Source organism: Porcisia hertigi, chromosome 13 (assembly GCF_017918235.1).
Source record: "Porcisia hertigi strain C119 chromosome 13, whole genome shotgun sequence".
Taxonomy (NCBI): Eukaryota; Euglenozoa; class Kinetoplastea; order Trypanosomatida; family Trypanosomatidae; genus Porcisia; species Porcisia hertigi.
Genome location: NC_090572.1, coordinates 280,008 through 302,029, shown reverse-complemented (window position 1 = coordinate 302,029; position 22,022 = coordinate 280,008). Strand labels below are relative to the sequence as shown.

General features: G+C 57.2%; 6 protein-coding genes across 6 annotated transcripts; all 6 read left to right on the top strand.

Moving 5' to 3' along the window:
* Positions 1-820: 820 nt before the first annotated feature.
* On the top strand, positions 821-2,581 carry JKF63_06278 (uncharacterized protein; the record flags this gene model as incomplete). The annotated part of the gene is made up of 1 exon (XM_067902228.1): positions 821-2,581. One exon carries the CDS (start codon positions 821-823, stop codon positions 2,579-2,581), a length of 1,761 nt encoding a protein of 586 aa, XP_067758725.1.
* Positions 2,582-3,352: 771 nt separating this feature from the next.
* Positions 3,353-4,264, top strand: JKF63_06277 (uncharacterized protein; the record flags this gene model as incomplete). Its single annotated transcript, XM_067902227.1, has 1 exon — positions 3,353-4,264. The coding sequence occupies one exon, from the start codon at positions 3,353-3,355 to the stop codon at positions 4,262-4,264; it is 912 nt and encodes a 303-aa protein (XP_067758724.1).
* Positions 4,265-4,868: 604 nt separating this feature from the next.
* On the top strand, positions 4,869-6,989 carry JKF63_06276 (uncharacterized protein; the record flags this gene model as incomplete). The annotated part of the gene is made up of 1 exon (XM_067902226.1): positions 4,869-6,989. The coding sequence occupies one exon, from the start codon at positions 4,869-4,871 to the stop codon at positions 6,987-6,989; it is 2,121 nt and encodes a 706-aa protein (XP_067758723.1).
* Positions 6,990-11,203: 4,214 nt separating this feature from the next.
* On the top strand, positions 11,204-12,790 carry JKF63_06275 (uncharacterized protein; the record flags this gene model as incomplete). Its single annotated transcript, XM_067902225.1, has 1 exon — positions 11,204-12,790. One exon carries the CDS (start codon positions 11,204-11,206, stop codon positions 12,788-12,790), a length of 1,587 nt encoding a protein of 528 aa, XP_067758722.1.
* A 1,349-nt stretch (positions 12,791-14,139) lies between these two features.
* On the top strand, positions 14,140-15,186 carry JKF63_06274 (uncharacterized protein; the record flags this gene model as incomplete). Its single annotated transcript, XM_067902224.1, has 1 exon — positions 14,140-15,186. One exon carries the CDS (start codon positions 14,140-14,142, stop codon positions 15,184-15,186), a length of 1,047 nt encoding a protein of 348 aa, XP_067758721.1.
* A 1,011-nt stretch (positions 15,187-16,197) lies between these two features.
* On the top strand, positions 16,198-18,240 carry JKF63_06273 (uncharacterized protein; the record flags this gene model as incomplete). Its single annotated transcript, XM_067902223.1, has 1 exon — positions 16,198-18,240. One exon carries the CDS (start codon positions 16,198-16,200, stop codon positions 18,238-18,240), a length of 2,043 nt encoding a protein of 680 aa, XP_067758720.1.
* Positions 18,241-22,022: the final 3,782 nt, after the last annotated feature.

Sequence of the window (22,022 nt, the reverse complement as noted above, 5' to 3'; positions counted from 1 at the left end):
CATATATATATATATGCATATATACACACCCAAGCAGAGAGTTATCAAAACTAAAGGACTTGAACAAAACATTCAGTGTGGCCAGGGGGGAAAGAGGGATGGAGCCCCTCCTCTAGCCCCCACCAAAACCTGTGTGTGTGTGTGTGTGTGTGTGTGTGTGTGTGTCATGAACTGCTCCATTCGTAGAGGGGACTTCATGTACGCGATTATATCTCCTGTATTTGTGTGTAATGTCATGAGCTTGTAGGCAACGGTGGCTCAGTGCGATCTGTTCGCTGTGCACGTGCCCATGGAAAAAAAAATGAGAAAAGAAGCAGTCATCGAGTGATACAGAGAAAAGTAAGGGGAGGAGGAAGAAGAGATGAAAGAGTCAACTATAACAGCTGGCATGTCTTGCTGAATGACAACTGGGAAGACAAAGTAGATGCGCGGCTCTCCGTCACTGTTGGTGAAGCAATCCTCCCACCTCGCCGGCTGCACACAAGTGCCCCCCCACCACCACCACCACCACCACTCTACCCCCCCCCCTTTACCTACGGTATGCCGCAGATTTATCAACGTCTCCTCTTGTGTTATTCAACCTCGTGTCTTGTCACCTTCTCTCTCCCCCTTCCCTCCCTCTCCTTCATAACCCTCTGGTTACTCTTTGGTGCATACGCGCGTGCGCCCGCGAGCAGTTGTGACTGCACACTCCTCCTGCCGCTTACCACCTGCCCACCTTCAAGGCACCCTCGCGTGCAGCGAAGAGTGAGAGTGAGAGTGAGGGCATATACCACAAAACGGAAGGAAAAGAACAAAATAAAAACATCTCGTTTGGCATATGCCACGCGACACCAGCAGCAGCAGCAGCAGCACCGGCGGTGTTGGCCATGGCCGCGGTCGCTACGCCGCGGTCGTTGAGAAAGGCGAAAGCGCGTGGAAGCGGGAGTGGAGCAGCTTCATATCCGGTGTGAACCTCAAGCGGCTACGAGATGGCACAAGCGGTGTGGCGCTGAAGGCGTCCGCCGACATTGAGCGCCAGATAGAAGTGGGCGGCATCCAGGGCATGGGGAGTGGTGTAGAAGTGAACGATGATGGCATCCCATCGGGGGCCAGTGCCAGTCCTGCCAACTTCTCATACTTGTTCTCCTCCGCGGCTGAACGTCGCGCTGAGCGAGACGCCCGCGACCGGGCAGAAAAAGAGCGTCGCCAGGCTCAGAAGCGAGAGCTAATGGCGAAGAAAGACCCTTTAAGCGTGCTCAGCAAACATCAACGCGCTGTGCACGAGGCTCAGCAACGCGGTCTACAACTCGACGGCATGTCACGGAAGGAGCGACGTGATTTTCTTCACTTAACGGTGACAGAGGCGCAGAAGAAGGCCGAGGAGCAGTCGCGCGAGTTCAAGCTGCACGACCTGATGGATGAGCGGCTAGCTTGGTATCAGCAAGGGCCTCACCCCATCGACCTCATCGCCGAAACACTGGTGCGCCGCAAAGCGGATAAGAAAGCGAAGCAGCTGGGTCTCAAGTACAACTACCTCGCCCCGCACCCGTCCTGGGTAGCAAAACGCGCGCAGCGCCGTCGTGAATGCCTGCTCGTTGGGCTCGGCAAGCGTCTCGTTTTCTCGGAGAGGATGACGGGCGAGGACAAGGAAGACGACGCAAACGCCTCAGGGTGCGAGGTTATGGTGACAGACCCGCTGCACAATTTAACTGTGTCGTTGCGGGAAATGGGGCTGCTGCTCGGGCATCAAAGTCCCTCGGCGGCAGCGGCCAGTGGCGAAGCGGGTGCCCTAGTCGAGGCAGCTGCCAGTAGCCGCAGTGGTGACGACACAGAAGAGGCCACAGGAGCAAACAAGGAAGTGCAGCACGTTGGTGGTGGAGCCGTGCGCGGACACCGAAACCGCGCGGCGGGTAGTCAGAAAACAGTTGAGTCTGCCCCATCTGTAGGAACCAGCGCTGGCCAATCTAGGAGCCCCCCCCTTCCAGGGAAACGTAATAGCAGTGAGGCAGATGACGAGAGCGTCGAGGAAGCAGCGGCTCACGTCCGACTGCCGAACGTCGGGGTACTGCAAGACCCATCCCGCATCGCCACATCTTTTGTGCGCCGCGTTGTGCGGGATCGCACGACGGCGCTGGCGATTCAGCAGCTAAACCGCACGACCAACTACTTGAGCTCGGAATTAGTGAAAGGCCCCAGTCTACGCCCGGAAGACGCACAGTTGGAGAATAGTTTTCGTGTGCGTGGGCTCAGCACACCCCAAGTGGCGGCGGCGCCAGCAGCAGCAGCAGCAGCGACGTCGACGAACCTGATGTCCTCCCCAAAGAGCAAGGACGCTGCAGCTGCCTCAAAGCGCTCCCCCGTCGCCAGTCCCAGTGACCGCAAGCGCGCCCGTGAGATAACTGGTGGTGATAACAACGGTGAGCGTCGTCTTCGCCGCCGCGGTGGTGATGGCGGCGCTGACGCAAGTGCTACAGAGGCGAAGCCGAGAAAATCGAAGCACACCACCTCGCCGTCTCCAAAAAGGGGCACAACTCTCGCGACTGGCTCCGTCCCATTGACAGGTCGCCGGACGCCTCAGAAGCACAAGAAGAACACCTAGGTTCGAGACGCAGGAATGACACGGACCGACTTGCGAGCGAGCAGCAGCAGATGCGCACCGAGGGTGTCTGAGAAGAACGCATCGCAGTCACCCAAACCTCTCCGACCCTTCACCGCCCTCTCCCTTTCAACGTCAACCGAGTCTTAATATAAGGCATGTCTGCACAACCGGTGCGTGTTCGCGTGTACGTGTTCCCTCCTCTGTACAGCCTGTCTGTCTTCTAACTGTCATTTTTTTTCATGACTGTGTGTGTGTGTGTGTAAGTGTGTGTCTTTTTTGCTTTTTGTTTCCACTCTGCATTCTGGCGATTAGTCCTTGCATCCTCCACCACCACAAACCGCATCACGCACCGTTGTCCCTCCCCCCCCCTCGCACTCCACCACCCTGCTTCATGCGAAGTCGAGGCAGGGTGGTGGCAAGAGGCAACCAAGTAAGTGCATTCATCCGGCCATCCGGATCGACACAGGGTCAAATGGTCCGCCTCGAGTGTCGCCTGCATGGCCCCCACCCCCACCCACACACACGTAATGCCCTCCCCCGCATGTTCATCGTCTTTGTGCACGTACCCATGGATATCTACAATGGGGAGGGACACGCACATGCACATGTATACACGCACACACACACACACACGCGCATACACACCGACACCCTACTGACAAACAAACTATAGAGAGAGAGAAAGCAGCAGAAGGTGGAGGGAGTGGAGTCATTCTGACGAACCGCTAACCTCCACGGGTAGACAACTACGCCTTATCTCACAGAGCCATAATGACTCACGCATCCGACGGCGTGGCCACTAGAGCCGATACTCGTCTCAGCGGTGCTAGTATGGGCAAAGATACTACACCATTCCCCGACGGCCCGGCTGTCGCCGCGGGGTCGCGCAAGCGCGGGCGTGATATTCGGGGCCTGGACCGCTTCCGCACGGTACTGTACGGCGAGGACGGCTTCCGTCGCCTACACGCTATGGTTGCACGCAACCCTGTTCTCATGTACCCTCCAGGCGGCATCGAGGCGGCCCGCGCGCGTGTGTTGGTGCGCAGGGAGGAGGTGAAGAACCAGCTGAAGAGTGCGCGCAACAGAAGTCACGTCGACGATGGCGAAGACGATGTGTTTGCCTTATTTGAAGCCCGAAGGCGCGCTGAGAGCGCTGCACATAATGCCCCAGAGGTCGAGGAGGAGCCGAACATGCCTGCCGGTGAGGTTGCGCCGCCGCTCTCGAGCCTCGCTGCCGCCCGCGAAGAAGCGGCGCAAGCCACCTACCACCACAAACAGCTGGACTGCTACCTGCGCCTCCTCTACGAGTTCAACCATGTTACGTTTGTAAAGCTGCCGATGGAGGACACGCTACAGCTGCTGTCGCGGTGCGGCAAGGAGTCTGTCGCCCACATCGTCGAGTACGAAACACAGGTGCGGCTGAACCGACAGATGCGCATTAGGGAGCTGAACGAGCTCCGGCAGGAACAGGCAGCGCTGGAGGGGCGGCGCCTCGCCCTTGAGAACGCTGAGCAAGCCCGACTCGTCCTGTCCGCCGAGGAGCGCCAGGCAGAGCTCGACTTGGAGCTGGACAACGGTATCCACGCGATTCCACCCAGTGGTGACAGCACAGATAACGACGTGAATGAGATGCATGACGCAATTGCGCCGTCTGTGCACTTTGCCGCCCTCCCCGATACATAGACTGGAATTGTACGTGAAAGAATTGGTGTGATAACGGAGGAGAAAGACGGCTTCCACCGCACGAAAGTGCAGCGGCCTTTTCCTGTCCCTCCCCCCTCCCCCCGCCATGGCTCCTCTGCATGCCTCTGCCGCATCACTGTGGTGGTGAAAGCACGCCCAGCTTCGTGCATGTGTGCGCGTTCCGTACGCGCGTGTGTGTGTGTGTGTTGCCTCTTTGCAGCACTGATAACCCCACCCCTGCTCTCTCCCTCTCCTTTCCCACACACACACACACACACGCACACTTTTTTCCCTCTACCCCTCCCCTCATTCTCAATGATTCACGCTTGCCCCACCATCGACCCTCTTCCCCCCCCCCCCACACACCCTCCTTCCTTCCTTCTTTTCTTCACCCCTCTGTGTCTATGTGTGTCGTAGAAACTCGCTCGTAGCTCTCACCAACTCTTTTTTTTTCTCGACGCACGCCCCCCCCCCTTTGTTTGTTCTTCTTTTGAGGACTCTAGTCGCCCCGTTCTGTCCCCGCCCCACCACGACCAGAGGCTCCATCCACACACACACGCACACACACACACACCACCTCTTTTCCCTCTCTCCGCTACTCTCAATGTCCGCACAGATATTTCTCTACATTTCAAATGGGCGCACCCTGTGGGTGCCGCGTCACACCGCTTCGCCCAGCGAGACGAAGCCTGTGTGTATGCTCAACTACGTGACGCCGATGGAGCTGTCCCGCTCCTTTTACCTCTTTGACTACGAAGTGCAGGTGGTGGAGAATGCGCAGATGGCCGCCGTGAACCCCAACGCCAAGACACCGAACGAGGTGCTGGCGGCAGTCAACGACTTCCGTCGTGTATGCGCCGAAGATCAGAACTTCTTGCTGCAGCGCTGCTTCAACTCACCTGCACAGCAGCAGCAACAGCAGCCCCAACAGCAACAGCAGCCCCAGCAGCAACAACAGCAACAGCAACCAGTGAACGCCTACCCGACTCCCTACGCAACCAATCCCTCCCAGCAGCAGCAACTGATGATGTCGCCTGCGACCACCTCAGGCTACGGCGGTGCCAACAACAACACCAACAACACGGGCGCTACCGGCGGTATAGACTCGGCCACCCTCCTCACTCAGTTGCTTCAGCAGCAGCGCCAGCAAGCTCGGATGGTGAGCGGTGGCAACACGAATAGCCAAGGATACCAAGACAACAATGCCAACGGCGCCTACGGTTACAACAACGATGGCCGCAACTACTATGGCGTCGGTGGCAACCGTGGGGACCGCCGCATGCAAGGCAACGTCTACGGTAATAACATGGGTTATCCGCCGAACATGATGATGCAGGGCGGGATGCCTCAGCAGCAGCAGCAGCAGCCCATGATGGGATACAACAATCCGAGCCCCTTCAACATGGATCAAATGATGATGTATGGCGGCGGCCCTGGCCAAATGTATCCCAACCAGCGCGGCGGCGGGCGTCGGGGCAACAACTACGGTGATCCAATGATGATGATGCACCAACACCCCGGCATGTACGGCAATCGCCGTGGTATGGGCAACAATGCTCAGCAGCAGCAGCAGTCTCGGATGGGTGTAACGGTGCGCAACGAACCGGAGCCGATCAACCTCGACGGCGTGACGGTGCCGGTGGAGATCAAGACAGTGTACATGAACCCCGCGCAGCAGCTTGTGATCGCGACGATGCCAGGCCCGCACATGACCGTGTGGCTGCGCGAGCACCCGTTCCCGACAGACATCCAAGACAAAAAATTTGTCTTCGGAAAGAAGGGCATTTGCCTGATGCTGAAGGCCTCCTTTGAAGAGGTCAAGGACAGCAAGCCGGTGGAGCTCTTCCCGAAGCAAATCTGTACGCACTTCTTCATCTACGGCTACTGCTCGCGCCCCAACTGCTTCCATGAGCACCATACCGAGGATCAACTGCGAGAGCTAATCGCGGCGCGGCATGTGCAGCTGAAGGCGATGACAAAGGCACAACGCCACCAGCTCATTGATGAGATTGAGCAGAAGGATAAGGAGGGCCTCGCCGCGGCGGCGGCGCACCGCGAGGAGCGGGAAAAGAAGCGCGCGGAAGCAGCTGCCGAGCGGGAGGCGCGTCGTCAGCAGCGTCAGCAACAATCCCAGCAAGGCCACGCTTACTCTCCCTCCTCTGCGCCTACCACGCAGCCAAATCCGTCCCAGGACATTGGCAGCGACAACGAGGACGACAATGCCGCGACGTTGGGCGAGATCGGCAGCAGCCAACAGCAGCCTAGCGCGAACCCGTCGATGAGCGACATGATGGCGGGCAACCCCTCCCAGGACCCCCAGGCCGCCGCGTCCGTCAGCGAGGCAGCGGCAGATACCTCCAAGACGCCTGTGAAAAGCGATGTCGCGGCTAAGCTTGGCATTACCGATAGCGACGACGACGACGACGAGGACGACGACGACGCCGACGGCTCTTCGTCATCCGCCAGCGGCAGCAGCTCCATTGTCGACACAAAGGTGAAGGCGGGGGCAGACGCGACGGAGGCGTCGGCAGCCGATGAGGAAGACGAGGGTGACGCCGACGAGGACCGCAAAGATGCCGAGGATGAAGAGGAAGAGGAGCAGGAGCAGGAAGAGGAGGGGGAGGAAGACGCTAAAGCAAAGAAGTCCAAGGCGAAAAAGCCGGCCCCGAAGAAGCGCGCTCGCGCGGCTGCGCCAAAGAAGGCAACGAAGCGCGTCAAGAAATAGCAGAGAGAGAGAGTTGTAATGTTTCGTACTTGAGCACGCTGCAGCCCTCCTTTATTTAACCCTTCACCACCACCACACCACTCTGCTGCAGGGGGGAGGGGGTCCTGAGACGGTTTTCCTGTTCTCGCGAAGAAAGAAAAGTATCCTCCAAAGTACAATGGAAATGAAGGGGAGGCTGATTGGATAGGGGAGTGGTGGAGGGGGGGGAAGAGGCTGGCCTGGGAGTGCTGCAAGGCATCTATGCCTCTTGTTTTCTCTCACTTCGCACCAATTCCCCGAGCTTGGTCCCGTGTGTGTGTGTGTGTGGAAAATTTTGTGGTGCTGACGTTGTCTTCAGTCTTTTGTTTCTTGACGGGAGAGAGGGGGGTGAACCTGACGTGGGCGCCCCCCCCTCTGCCGCTGCCACAATGATGCTTGTTTTCGCCCCGTCGCTGCACTCCCTCCCCCCTTAAAATCGATCCATCTCTTTCCCTTCTCGCTAACCGTATGTGTAAGGGGGGGGGAGGGGGTGTTATGGGTACGTGTGGGATACTCGCTTATTATTTTATTTGTAACTGACGAAGAAGAGGGCACATATATAATATATAATATATATATATATGCATACCGAAGAAAAAACCCTCTTTTACTGTTGCTGTTGGCTGCACCTGCTGTGTGTATGTGAGGGAGGCAGAGAAAAGGAGGTTTGTGGATGTGTGATTGGAGGATGTCGTCTCCGCCCCCCTCCCCCCTGCCCTCCAGCTCTTTTTTTCTCTCGTTTTGACCACAAGTAATGAAAAACAAGAAAGTGAGGAGGAGGGAGAAGGCGGGTAGGGGGGGGGAGGTGCGACCGTGTAGAAGCACGCAAAAGGTTTCCGTGGGGTGTTGATATTGTGTATACCATCACCTCCCCTCCCACACACACACACATACACACACAGGCGGACACTCTCCACGAGTACTACTACTACTACCACCACCACCACCGCCCCACAAAATACACATACATACACGGCGTGTAGTCTCTTGATATGATGCGCGGTGTGATTTTGTCGGAATTCCTCTTCATAACGTATTTTTAGTTGTGTTCTCATTCTTGTTGCTGTTCTTTGTGTGTGGGTGTGTGTGGGGCGGGGGGGGGGGGGTCCACTCGAGTCGAGGAGTGCGAGCGTCCGGACGAGCTGCTCCCTCCCTGGAGGTAAGCTCCTCCCTCCCCTTCCACACACACACACGCCTGTTGTCCTCCCCCTCCTTGACCTTTTGGATTCATCTCTCGCACAACGGGCTCACTGAGGTACACTGAAGGGCGCTACGCGCATACACTTGGACACAGGCCCCTACAAGTGTGCCCGTCGACGCAAGTGGATGTAGTCGCCTCTGCCCCACCCCCTTTCCCCGTCTCCGCACCGTTTGCCTCTCTCAGCAACAGAACAACACAACACACTTCTCACTGGGGGCACTGGTGTGGCATTTTTTTTTGTTTGTTGATTTTCATGTTTTGTTGTTTGGTTTGATTTGGTTCGACATTACTTGGTGATTTTTCACACGTGCGTGCGTGTGTGTGTGTGTGTTGTTATTATGATTATAGTGATAGTAATATTGATTATATATATAGAGAGAGAGAGACTACTTGTCCCCTCCCTCTCTCCCTCTCCCCCTCCACCCCATATGACGACATACATATATGCATAAATAACTATACAAAAAAAAAACAATGAGCGAATGGAAGGGAATGGAGGAAGGGGGGGAGGCAGAAGAAGAAAACACACACACAAAGAAAAACAAACATACAACCACACACACACACACACACAACGCTCAATGCGCCCTAGACGGACAAGAACAACGCGCACATCACCTTTTTTTTACCCTTGTCCCTATCTAACACACCAACAGGGAGGGCAGGGGAGGAGGAGGTGGGGGTTGGGGGGGGGGGGGTCAAGAAGAAACGGAGGGTAGGGGGGAGGTTAGGGGGAATAAACTTCGATGCAACACACATACGCATATTTATGAACATATATACACAGTCGAATCCCCAATCAAATTTGTCCTCAGCTCCTCCCCAAACCTTAATTGTCGTGGTAGAAAGCTCCACGCGCACTCTATGGGGGGAGGAGGAGGAAGGGGAAAGGCTTTATTGGGGGAAGAGAGAATGGCGGACAGATGTGGGGGAGGAACGAATGAACGAAGCTGAATGCATGTGCAGTTGTTTTGGGCATAGTGTCGCTCACGGCTACACACACACACACAGGCCTGGATTTTTTTTTAAAGTGGCAGCTTTCTTCTTTTCGAGCCCCCCCCCCCTCCGTTCCTCGCCATAAAGACACCAGACGCCCCTCCCCCTCTCTCCCTCCCTCCCTTCCACTAACACATGTGCGCGCAATCACGCACGAGTACAATTTCTCTTGCTACACTCGCTTATATATATAGTATATATATATATATCATACACACATATATATATATATAGTGCTGGTGCACACAAGGCAATACAGAGAGAGAAAAAAAAAGGGGGGGGCCTTTGGTTGGTCGAGTGTGTTTCATTTTTGCTCTCGCTTCTCATCTTGACGACGTGAGTATCCCTGGTGACGGAAGCGAGAGCAAAGCCTCACCTCTTCCCGCCCGCTCCCCCCCCCCGCCTCCCCCACGCACACACACACACACACACCCACACCCATATGCGACCAAGTGTACCTCACCACCACCAAACATATCCTCACGCGCCATCTTCCCCTACACAGCCACACAAATAAAATTTATACACTCATCTACATATAGTCTCTGCTGTCTACCTCCCCATCTCTCCCCCATTTTCACCACCACCACCACCACCGCACACCCTCCCACACCCCGAGAGGACCCCCTCGTTTAGTTTATGTAGTTCTCTTTCATAGAAAGGGAATATATTTATATATACTTTTTTTTGCATCCAATCATCACCACTGCATGTGCGTTTTATCTGCGCACCCACCCACACACACCCCACCCCACACACACGCACAAAACCTCACTTCTGCACGACGAGAAACCCATGCACGGGCGTCGACTCACACATCCGACACGCCCATGTAAGGCATGCGCGCTGCAACCAGAGGACAGTGACACCCCCTGAGGCGATTCTCACAATCGTCGCCCCCCCCTCCTCCCCTCTCCCCTCTTCCCCCTTGATGCTCACTCATATTGAGCGCCTTTAGCGTTTTGGGCTTGGTGCAACATCAGTCACCACCACCACCACCCCCTTCGTACTCGGTACGGCTGCCTTCCCACTCCACGCGCCGGATATCAAAACAGATGGTGCTCTCCTCTTTCTTTTTCTTTTTTTTTGCTTTGGTCTGACTCATACCACACGGCTGCAGCCACGCGTGTGGTGCAGGTTGTGGGCGAGCGGTTACATCCCCTTCCTTCAGCCCCCAGCGTTCGTTTCTCGAGCGGGGGGGGGGGGGGTATACACAGATCATCCGTCCTTGAAAGTGACAAGAACTAGTCGTGGTCGCGGCAGTAATCGATAGTCCGTTGCTACCACCACCACTACCACCCACTGCTGCTAACTGCGGAGAGGAACCTGCATGAACGTGACCACTGGCGTCATGAAGTCAAACTTCACCAACGGGGAGGAGGAGAGGGGCATATAGATGTTTTTTTGTTAATGCGAGGCGGAGAAAGAGGGGAAGAGGTGGAAGGGACTGCAAAACGAACACAGCGTACTCGCCTCAAAAGCCTCACATACACCCTCCTCCTCTCCCCCCTTCCTGCGTCCAACATGTATTAGACGGTTTGCAACTCACCCGGCCTCGATGGAGTGGTGCACCCTACCCCCACACCCTTCCCGATGCCTCTCTCTTTTTTTTTTCCTTCCTTACGGACACACATTCACCTCTTTTTTTCTCTCCCCCTCTGTCTCTCGATTGTATATATTGCATTTGAAACGTTTTTGTTCGGTGTGATGTTTAACTCTCGGTCCCCCACCCCCAACACACACTCACACACACACACACACACACACACAACCCCCCCCCTCCCCCTCATACACGTGCGTAGTAGGAACAACAAGGATAATAAGTGACGCGCCTCGGCGAAAGAAGAGAGAAAGCCTTGTAGTAGTAGTAGTTGAGCAGTGCACCTCTGCGTATATTTCTCGAGTCTCTGCCTAGACGCGTGATCTGTCGTACGCCTGCGCCTCTGCGTCCTCTTTTCTTATCAGTAATACAAGTGCCAGCGACCCCGGGGCCCCGCCTATGCTCCGTCGTGTAGTAACTCCGACCCCGGTGGCGGCCACCACCGCCTGCGCTGTGCAGGCTCGCAGCATCTACGAATACAAGTTCGGCCAGACCCCTCTGTCCAAACCGCTTGGCAGGTTGTCTCATCTGTCGCGTGCCACTCCGTCGAAACCTGCCCCGGTGGTTGCCGGGAAGGTGGAGGTCACAAAGCTGCACAATGGCGCGCGCGTCATCACGCACAACCTCGGGGGGCCATCGGTGTCTATTGGCGCCTACATACTTGCCGGCCCGGCGTACGACCCACCGAGCGCACCAGGCACAGGTGCCATGATGCACCTTGCCTTGACGACGAGCAACTACAATAATGCCCTGTTCCAGCTCGACCGCAACATCCGCAGCGTCGGCGCCGCCCAGTCGCACTTCGAGAAGAACAAGCACTACATCGGCATTCGTATCGACTCCCGCGCCGATAAGTGGAAGAGCTCCGCCTCGACGGCGTCGCGCACAGAGCAGCGGCACCAGCTGCAAAACCAAAAGCAAGCACAGGAGCAGTTCTCGTTGAACCTGGTGCAGGACAACATCTTCACCTGTATTGCCGCTCCGCGCTTCCACGAGCCGGATGTGGAGCGCTTCCGTGACACCATCGACAACCAGGTTGAGGAGCTCCGCTGGCAGTACCCCGCAGAATACGCAAAGCAAATGCTGGAAACAGTCGCCTTCTATCGTGAGCCGCTCGGCAACCCGCGCCACGTGCCGGCGATCAGCAACGGCGCCATCTCGAGCAGCGTGCTGCTGGAGCAGTACAGCCGCTACGTCGTGCCGTCGCGCGTTGTCATCGCTGGTGTCAATGTCGATCACGCCGCACTCATTGCAGAATACGAGAACACACCGTTCCCACACTCTTCCTCCGCGCCGCACCACACCCGCTCACAGCCGTCCAAGGTGAACTGGCAAGACGAGGCCGCCCAGTACACTGGCGGCGAACGCCACGACCAGGAGGACCGCGCCAAAGTGATGGGCACGAAGCCGGACATGGACTTGGAGTCCATCGTTGCTGTCGGTTGGCTCGCATACGGCAAGGACCGGAAGATGCTGAAGGACCACGCCGCCTCGATGGTGGTGAAGGCGCTGATGGACATCCAATTCAAGGACTCCATCCGCTACACCCGTGACGAGACGCAAGAACACGCGGGGGTGCGCGCCTTTTATAACCCTTACCAAACAGCGGGTCTAGTTGGCTTCACGGCGACAGCGGATCCGCAGGCAGCGGTACGCATGGTCACAGACGCTGTGAAGTTGGTGCAGGCGAACAAGGCTGCCGTCGCCGACTCAACTCTCTCTGTGGCAAAGAAAATAGCCCGCACGCAGTTTATGGTGCAGAACGCTGATACACAGCGCGACTATTGCGACTACCTCGGTACCTGCCTCGCGATGGAAAGTGACTCCACCGTAGCGACGTCGCTCGAAGAAGTTGTGGACGCCATCAACTCTGTCAGCGCGGCCGACGTGAAGAAAGTTTGCGAAACGATGTTCTCGAACAAGACTAGCCTGTATGGTCACGGTGAAGTGCTCGGCTTCCCCTCCCTACGTCAAATGGGCCTGTGAGGCCACCCATAAATGTGTGACGGAGGAGGGGATACGAAAAATAGTTGATGCACTCGTGCCGTAGTCGGGAGGAAAGGAGGTACCCCATCCCACCCACCCCCCCCCCCCACCCACCCTCCACCTCGGGTGTCGGCAAGGGGGGGGGGGAGGGGGGGGAGTGGGGGGGGGGGGTGGGGGAGCGATGGCTTTTATGTCGTCGATTTATCTCGTTGACATGCATATGCGCCTATCGCTGCGACCACGCTCTGACTGGCTCTGAAGGCGGCGCTCGGTGTCCCACCAATCGCCAGTCCCTCCATCTTTCGGTATGTTGAAGGCGAGGGAGGGGGGATGGGGGAGAAGCGGGGGGGGAGGGAGGTGCGTGTGTTACCTCGTCCCTTCTCCTGATCCTCCTCCCTTCACTCTTCCTTTTTTTCCCTTTGTTCTTTCCTCTTGTTATGTTTACTCATCTTTTTTTTTGTAGGTTTTAGTATTCCACCTAAACGTCTCTCCCCCCCCCTCCCTCCCCCCCTCCCCCACGTCACTATAACCACACCCTCCTCCACCTCATCTCCTTCCCCATCGACTCACCCTCTCGTGTGTGCGTGTGAGTTCCCTCCTGGTGGGCGAGGAGGAGGGGGAGGGGGAGGGGGGGAGGGGGTCAATGGCGTTTAGCTAAGCATGGATCATTGTGTGAAAAGTCACAAACCCCAAAGCTGCGAGAGAATGTGTAATCGCCGATATGACAATACATCAAAGAAAAAGGCACATCACAGGCACATACCAGCAAAATCTGTCGATCTGAGCGGGACTGCTGTTGGATGGGGGGGGGGGGGCAAAAAAAAGGAGGCGAGGCGGGCGGAGTGTGCGCATAACGACCGCATTGTGTGGTGTGTGTGTGTGGCCGATGTGGCACAACGCACGTCATAAACAAGCATGAAGCTTGTCGTACCCTCGCACTTTCTCCGCCCCGTAAGGAGGTACCACGAAATAAGATGTTGACACAAATGCCATGGCCGTACACACATACATGTATGCTACACACCAGTGAGGCCTCCTCGACTCCCACCACCACCACCACCTTGAGCATAGGCTCAACCCTCCCTGGCTCACCTTTGCGGATGTTGCTGGTGCGCTTGTATGTGTATGTCTGTATGTGTGTGTGTGTGTGACGTAGGTGCACACATTCCTCCCTCCCTCCCCTCACAACTGAGACCTCCTCCTCACCCCCCCCCTCTTTCCTCCGCACGAAGGCAACCTCGTCGAGCCACTCAAGCGCAGGACGCATCGAGACAGAAAAGTATTGGAACTCCCAAGGGGGGAGATATTTGCACCCCCATACTCGACAACTTCCCCCTAGTTGAGCAATCATGGCAGATTCTGCCAGTGAAAAAGTGATCGCTGCCAAATGCACGGTGGTGGAAAAAATCGCAGAGGCGCCACGCGAGACCATCTCCATCGCATTTACAAGCTCGCAGTATGCGACACCGTGTTGTGATCACACGGTCCCCGGTTGTAGGCCAGGTCACCGTGTGCGTCGCCTGGGGCGGCAGCATCAACCACCCGAAATTCTGTGCAATCACCTGAACCACTCGCTGGTGGCGCACAGCGGCGTTATCACAACGCCGATGCCTAGCGGTGGCCACTACCACTACCACTGCATTGAGCCCTGGGAAGGAAATGCCGATAACTTGACACCACCGGGTGGCAACTACGTGTTGAACACAAAGAACGGTGGCAAGCGGCACTATGACGAATACATGGGTTTCCTCAGTGAAGCGCAGTGGAAGCCATCAAAACGGATGATTGTGCCACCGCAAGAACAGGAGCAGAGTCGACCGCACGCTGTACACCGCCGAGGGCGTGGCGTGTACAATGTGAGTGACTGCTGGATCCACCCAGACGCCGAGGAGGCGCAGGCGCGGCGCGAAAAGGAGGTGATGCGACAACACATACGTGGTGGTAAAGCGCAGGTTCCCCGGCCACCGGATCACACACTGGAGGAGCTGAGTATGTGGATTAGGTCAGGAAAAGAGAGCGGTGGTGATGCTTCGGGTCCGTCTAGCGAAGTGAAAGAGGCGGCTTGTGCTGTGAAGACGAGGAGCGCAAGCGGTGACCACGAGAAGCGACACCTGCTGCGCAACAATAAGTCGTCCGCGGCCATCTCCGCTGCCGCAGCCCCGCTAACAGGTGAACCCCGGCAGAGAATCCTCGCAAACTACATTGAATGCAACCTACCCTCCATTGGTCAGATGGCGCCACCGAAACGCGGCACAGCGAATGAAGCGGACGTCTTAGAGCAGTACCATCGTGAGAGGCGCGTGCAGCACCTGCGGGCGACCATGAGAGCGACGGCGGCGGCCGAGGCCACGCGAGTAGCGGACATTAAAGCAGTGCAAGAGTTGCCAAAGTTGTAACGTATGGACTGCGAATGGGTGGGGGGTGTGTGGTGCTTTTTTTTTCTTGAGCGGTCTGCTCTCAAAGAGAAGTGCATCACGGCCACGAAGCAAAGACCACGGAGAGTCGGTTGGGACTGTCCTCCATCTTCTCCCTCTCAACTCTCATCCCTCACTCCCCCCCCCTCCCCCCTCCTCCTCCTCCTCAACGCCATTCGTCAAGCACTGCCATTACAGTGCCCCCGCATATGACCCCGTTATTTCCTGGTGGGGCGCTCTCTCTCTCTCTCTCTTTCCTTTTTTCAGTCATGATGGATGCCTTTTTTCGTCTCTGCACTGATGTGATTCGCCTGCCTCCGCAAGCGACCAAGAGGAACCCCCCACCTCACACGCACCTGAGTCTTGTATCGTTTGTGTTTCTCTCTGCGTAGCCGGTGCCTCCTCCCCGTCCCCGACATGAAAAAGCTTCACTGATATATATAAATATATTTATTTATATATACACAAACATACGCGCGCATATGTAGTCTAGATCAGCTCCAGATGTTCACCTACCTCCTCCTCAATTTTACTTTTTCCTCCTCCCCCCTCAGCCAACCACCACCACCCAAAAGAAAAAAAAAACGAGGCTACCTGGTGGTTGTGCATAGGAGACACATCAATGTGGTATGCACACCCCCACATCATGGGCCGACTGTTCACACAGCGTTCGGTGGAACACATCCTCTCGGTGGCATATGAGAAGTGAAAAGCCTGCGATATATATATATATGTGTGTGTGGACACGAAGTGCAAACAATGGATTCTGTTTGCATTTGCTGCACATGTCCCCCTCCCCACCTCTATTGTTTGGCCGCTACCGCTGCTGCTGCTTCTACTCTCTCTCTCTGGTCCTCTTCCTCCTCGTCCTCTTCACCTTAATCCACGCACACGCACACACACACACACACACACACACACACAGCTGCTTCGTTACGAAAGGTGGTATCATCTGTGAGAAGCGCGGCTCATATTCGAGCGGCAACGGCGACGATGAGCTCCGATGACGGCCTTCGTGAAGACAAGGATGTAGAGGTGCTACCCCAGGAAGAAGTTGATGTCGATGTAGACGCTGAAGCAACTGAGGAAGCCCCTGTGGTGGAAGGGGAACAGGAGCCCACAGCCGACGGCGAAGTGGTTGAGGCTGAAGATAATGGAGTCCCGACAGCAACACTGGAAGTGCCGGCAGAGGTGCATGACTCCTCGCAAGCCGCCGCATCATTAGAACATGTCGGAGAGGAAGGTGGAGTGCAAGAAGATGCGGCAGCAACAGAAAACGGTGGTCCGCCAACAGAAGCGCTTGAAAAGGAAGCAGAGGAACGTGCCGCCGGCCATGCTGAAGTCCATAAAGCTGCCCCTCCTCAGTCGGCTCACATTGAGGCAGTTACGGATGGGCCTCCTCCACCAGAGCCGAAGCGAGAACACGAAGACCGCACACCCTCGGCAAAGGCGACCCCGCCGCCGCCGCCGCCGCCGCGAAAGTTGTCGTCGCCGCTTCCACGCAAGTCACCGCGGTCGCAAAGGGGACAGAGGCCCGAGGATGATTTACGTCATGAGAGTACAACGGCCAGCCCGCCCATGGCACACTCCGTGACCGTCGACGACGTAAGGTGTGCACACACGATGACCGAAGCGGATCGCATCGCCATAGCCGCGGCGTCCCTGACACCCAACACCGCCCTCGCCGTCTTCCGCCGCGGTCACGAGAACAGCCACGTCAACCGTATGGACATCGGCTCCTATTCGCGTTACCTTCTCTCGACCGATCACATGTCACCTCTCGTATTTCACGACACCTTCTACGGCAATGAGCCCACCATTGGTGCGGTTCCACGCAACACCGTCGAAGGATCTGGCCGTGGCAATGTAAACAAGGCTGCCACAGACAGCATAACCGCGAGGGTGGCGACGTCGGCACCGTCAGCTCGGAGCCCCTTCCAACCACAGCGATCGACCTACTCGGCAGAGAGTCAACGATTCGGAAGGACCTTTGCCGGCAGCGCTGCCAATAGCGGCAGCACCCGCCGAGAACTGAAAATGTTAGACGAAGCGAACCTCTCCGACCTGAACGCGCTACGTGACAGGCGCCGCCGCGATCCGCAACACGGCAAGTCGGCAAAGGAGCAGCAAGACTACGTCTACTACAACCACCGCAGCAAAGGCTTCTACGTCCCGCACGACCCACCTGCCGGCACGATGATGCTCCACTACAACCATCTCTATAGCTTCGGCGACGGCACCCGCTTCGCCGCGAAGACGCCTCCACTCAGCGAAGAGAGAGGTCGCACCCCCGGTGCGGTCACGACGGCGCACCGGCATAACCCGCACGCGGCCCCGCCTCGCTCATTTGCCGAGACTCGCGGGTGCGCTTTTCCTTACACCGCCTCCCAGCGTCAGCACGCCTCGTACAACCACACCACGGGCGGGACACCCAAGGCGATCTCTGGCCTCTACGGCCAAGGCAGCCGAACGCAGCGTGGGGAGACTCAGAAGGGCTCTAGCTCACTGCGCACAGGAAAGGCGGTGGATCTGGCGCAGCTGCACAGCACACAGTGCCCTCGCCCGCGCACAATCGAAGAAGTCATGGCGGATCAACCGCAGCGGTACCTCGGGAACACAAAAGGCGTTGGCGGTGCCCTGGTGCGGGACATTGAGCGAGATGTAGAGGTCGGCAAGCTTCAGTGGGGCGAGGTGCCGCCAGCCATGCAGAAGGCGATGGCCTCGGTGGCGACAATTCCGGCGGCAGCACAACACAGCCAGCAGCTTGCAGTAGATGCCACCCACGTTGCACCGGGTGGAACACCAGCCGCGCGTGGCAACTCAGCCACCAAGACCTGGTCCATGACACCGCCCTCCTCTGCACTCACGGCGGCAGCGAGAGCGCCGAGTGCTGAGCGCATGGCCGGATCGACAGCGAGCTCGTCACGCCGAATTCCCATCGGCTCCGCGGCCGCAGCGGTGGCTCTCCCTGCCATCTCACGCCTCAACTACACACCTCGGGCAACGAAGCGATACAACCCAAGCGCCTTCGTATGACCATGTCGATGAGTGTGGGAGAGGGAGGGAGGGGAGGGGCCTCTCTAGGGGAAACACTCGGTGAACGCGCGTTCGTGGCAACCCCCGCGTCCCTTCGTAATCGTCGACATCAAGAGCACCTTCGACCTCGCTCGCTGTCGTGTTCCGCTGGTTGGGCTGAACCACATCCTCAGCCCAACAGGCCCTCTCTGACAGGTGTGCCACACACTCAAACGCGCACGCGGGGTGCTCTCTCCACACCACCCTCTGCAGCGGGGAGGGGGGGGAGCACTCAAGCTCTGGCCACAATACCGGCAGCTTTGTGTGCCGAATGTACATACATATGCTAACAAACATACCCCCGCGTCTGTCTATTAACTCCCCCGTCAAATGTAAAGTGCACGGGCGCTCTATTTCTTTTTTTTTTGTTTATGCCCGCCCACCACGCCCCCCGCCCACAATGCACACCCCAATCACCCCACTCCCTACGCACACGTAACCCCAGAAAAAGAAAAAACATACATACACGTACACACACACGTATATATATATATATGTTTTCTTTTTTTTTACCGATGTCTCTCGCTGATCTCACACCAAACCTCTCCTCTCACTCCTCTATATATATGTGTGGTAGTCTGTACAAGGGAGCCTGCGTATGTAGTTGCACACCAGTTCGCGTTATTCCCTTCCCCCTCGTCCCCCCCACCCCCCCCCCACACACACACACGCCCACACCCAACTGCGGTTTGTTGAAAAGGTGTACATACATTTGTGCGGCATATGTTTCCTTTTTTCTTTTTGTTGTTCGCTCCTTCGCTGGCACGCTCGTTCGCTCGCCTGTCTCTGGCCATGTCGCGCGGCGATGTTTTTTTGGTGGTCACAACGCCAAAAAGAGAAAGAGACCACCCACCCCTCACTACCGACGCACCATCATCTTGTCTACTAGTTGTGAACTGCACACTTGACATGCGTCTACACAACACTGTATGTGCATTGTGTATGTGTCTACATTATGGGGTGAAGTTATGTTTGAGGTTCTTTGTGGATGAGCGTTACCGCATTGGGTACTTCTCTGCATCCAACCCTGTCCTCCGTCTCTTGACTTCTTCATCCGACTCTCTCTCCACAAATCACGCACGAACACACCACCACCACCACCAGTGGGAAGGGTATATGTGTGGCAGGAAAGAAGGGAGGAGGAGTGACGTGTGTGTGTGTGTGCGTGTCGATGTAGGCACAAACGGCAAATACCCGTACACCTCCACCACAACCACAACAACTGGATGCAATGAGATAAATACACGGTGTTGTGAGCAGCAACAGCAATGGACGCGTGGGTGGCTTTGCGTCAGACCACTAGCCACACAAACGAACCCCACAAAAAAAAAAGAAACACACACGTTTGATATGGCGGGAGGCGGGCAGCTGCGCCCCCCCCCCCCGGCGGATAGGCGCGCTTGTCTTACTCGCCTCCGCTACACAGTGGCGCGGCCCATTGATCAACATGTGCGGCCTGCTACTGCCTGCATGTATGTATGTGTGTGTGTGTGTGTGTGTGTAGTTGTATCACTGGCCCCTGCTCAATCCCGCATCATCCCTCCTTCCCTCTCTCCCCCCCCCACCTTTCCTGGCTATGTGCATAAAAGCGTTTGACCCAACGTCAAGAAAAAAAGGACGCGGGGGGAACGTGCCCGCCTGTATCTCTAAAGCATACACGTAGGCACACACACACACACACACTCCTCTCTGCCTGTGGTCTCAGTTGCGTTCATCGCTGCTCGCGGTTCATTCTCGAGGTGAGTTTGTTGAATGTTGTTGAGTAGGCGGAGCCTCGTGTATTATGTGTGGTGCCCCCCCCCCTCTATTAACGTTCCACCACCACCACCTCCTCCCACTTGCGACCCCCTCCCAGTGCGCACCCTGAGCTGTGGATGCCTGTGCATGGGGGAGGTCCGGGGAGATGCGTGAAGTCATCCTCACGCGAAAACACGCAAAGGCATTTTTCCAGTCAAGCGACATCACGAGAGTGTCAACATCGCCGCCGCTCACCGAAGTGTCAGGGTATCGCTGCACAAATCATGTACCCGCCTCTCGAAAATGGAGATCATGCGGGACATGGAGACTGCGATGCATCCTCAATCTCAGATGACGTCGCTGGGATTGGGTTGCGTCTTGAGCGTGCGACAACGCGGTGCCTGGCGCGCCTTCTCGCTGGTCTCACGCTGCAGTGGCGTGAGGTGATGACAGATCTCAGAGAGGCCCAGGCCCCTCTTGCCATTAGCGACGCGACATCCTCGATGGGCTCACCCATGCCCACGCGTTCCTGTCGCGTACACCGCCATTGGACACCCCCCGTGTTGCGGCGGCGGCGTTGCTCTCGCTCAGACCTGGCAAAGAAAACGGTGACGACAGCATCGTACCTTACGCAGGATCTCCACTTCAACGTGCAGGACCGAGAGGAGGTACGGCGCCGTGGGCAACACTCCACGCTTTCGGAAACCTCGTCAGATTGTGGCGATCAACACCCGTACAACTGCCTCCGCGGCCCCGCAGAAAAGCCCTCGGATGCAGAGGGCTGGCATTCCCTCATCCCTGCCGTCCGCTGGATCCCGTACTTGGTGAAGGATGGCGCCGAGGGGTATGACGACGCGTACACGGGGCCCCGCCGCGATCCTCACGAAAGCGGTGTACTTCACCTCTCTCCCCACTCACAGAGGTGGGATGGCCCTGGAAGCGAGGAATGGGGTAAAGGGGGTGGCGAGGACGATTGCAATGACAGTGACGAAAGCACTGATGTGCAGCTCCATTGCGCTGCACTGTTAGAGGCAGCGCGGAGCGTGGAAGTAACCATGCACGGCATGCGTCGAGTTCGCGCTGTGCTGTCAGCCGCGGCGGCGGCGGCGGCGGTGGTGACTGACGTCTGTGACGACGACACGGACCGGGGCACTCGACGTGAATCGCCTCACCGTGGGCTTTACCAGGACTCGAGTGAGTTTGAGCCCATGCCTACGCAGCGCGATGGCGCAGTCAGCGATGCAGAGACGGAAGCATCTCGGGTACCAACGCACCGCTGCCGCCACCGTCATCAGAGCCAACGAGAAAAACCAAAGAAGCAGATTTGGCGTTGCCACGAGTGCCACGCAGCACACACGCAGCGATTCTCAACCACAGCGCAGCTGGATGGAACGCGCTGTGGCAAGGAAAGTCGCAGTCGCCATGGGCTCGACCACAGCACGCGCCGCGATTTGTCGGGAATCCGTTTTACCGGCGCGGCACTGCCATCAAACTTGCAGCGGCAAAGCCCAAGCCCCGGGGGCTCGCGGTTCTCAACGGCAGTTGCGCCAGCAGAGCAGTTTGTGGCACCTGCGGGTGTCCCGATCTACCCCGCCCCACCGGCGTCAGAACGCATCCACATCTACCCCCACGCAGGGGAACGCGGCCACGGCCTCGGGGACTCTGGGGATAATGGCGGGAGCACCACCATCTCAATCGGCGCCGCCGTGTCGCCGCTGCGTCATCGGCGGTGCTTCATGGCGACAACAGATGTCTCTGCTCCTGGTTCTCAGTCCCACATGCACCGCAAGCTCGGGTGGTGGAGAACCGTAGCAGCCACACCGGTGACGCTCGACACAACAGACGCACTATCCGGCAAGCGCGCCGCATCGATGAATTCACACATGCAATCGCCGAGCGAACCCACTGTTCAGGCGTCGTCAACACGACTCGCGACGCTGCAGACAGTCGCCGCTACTGCTCGAGGTACCCCGGAGGGAAGCTGGACAGCCCTCTTGCAGAAAGAG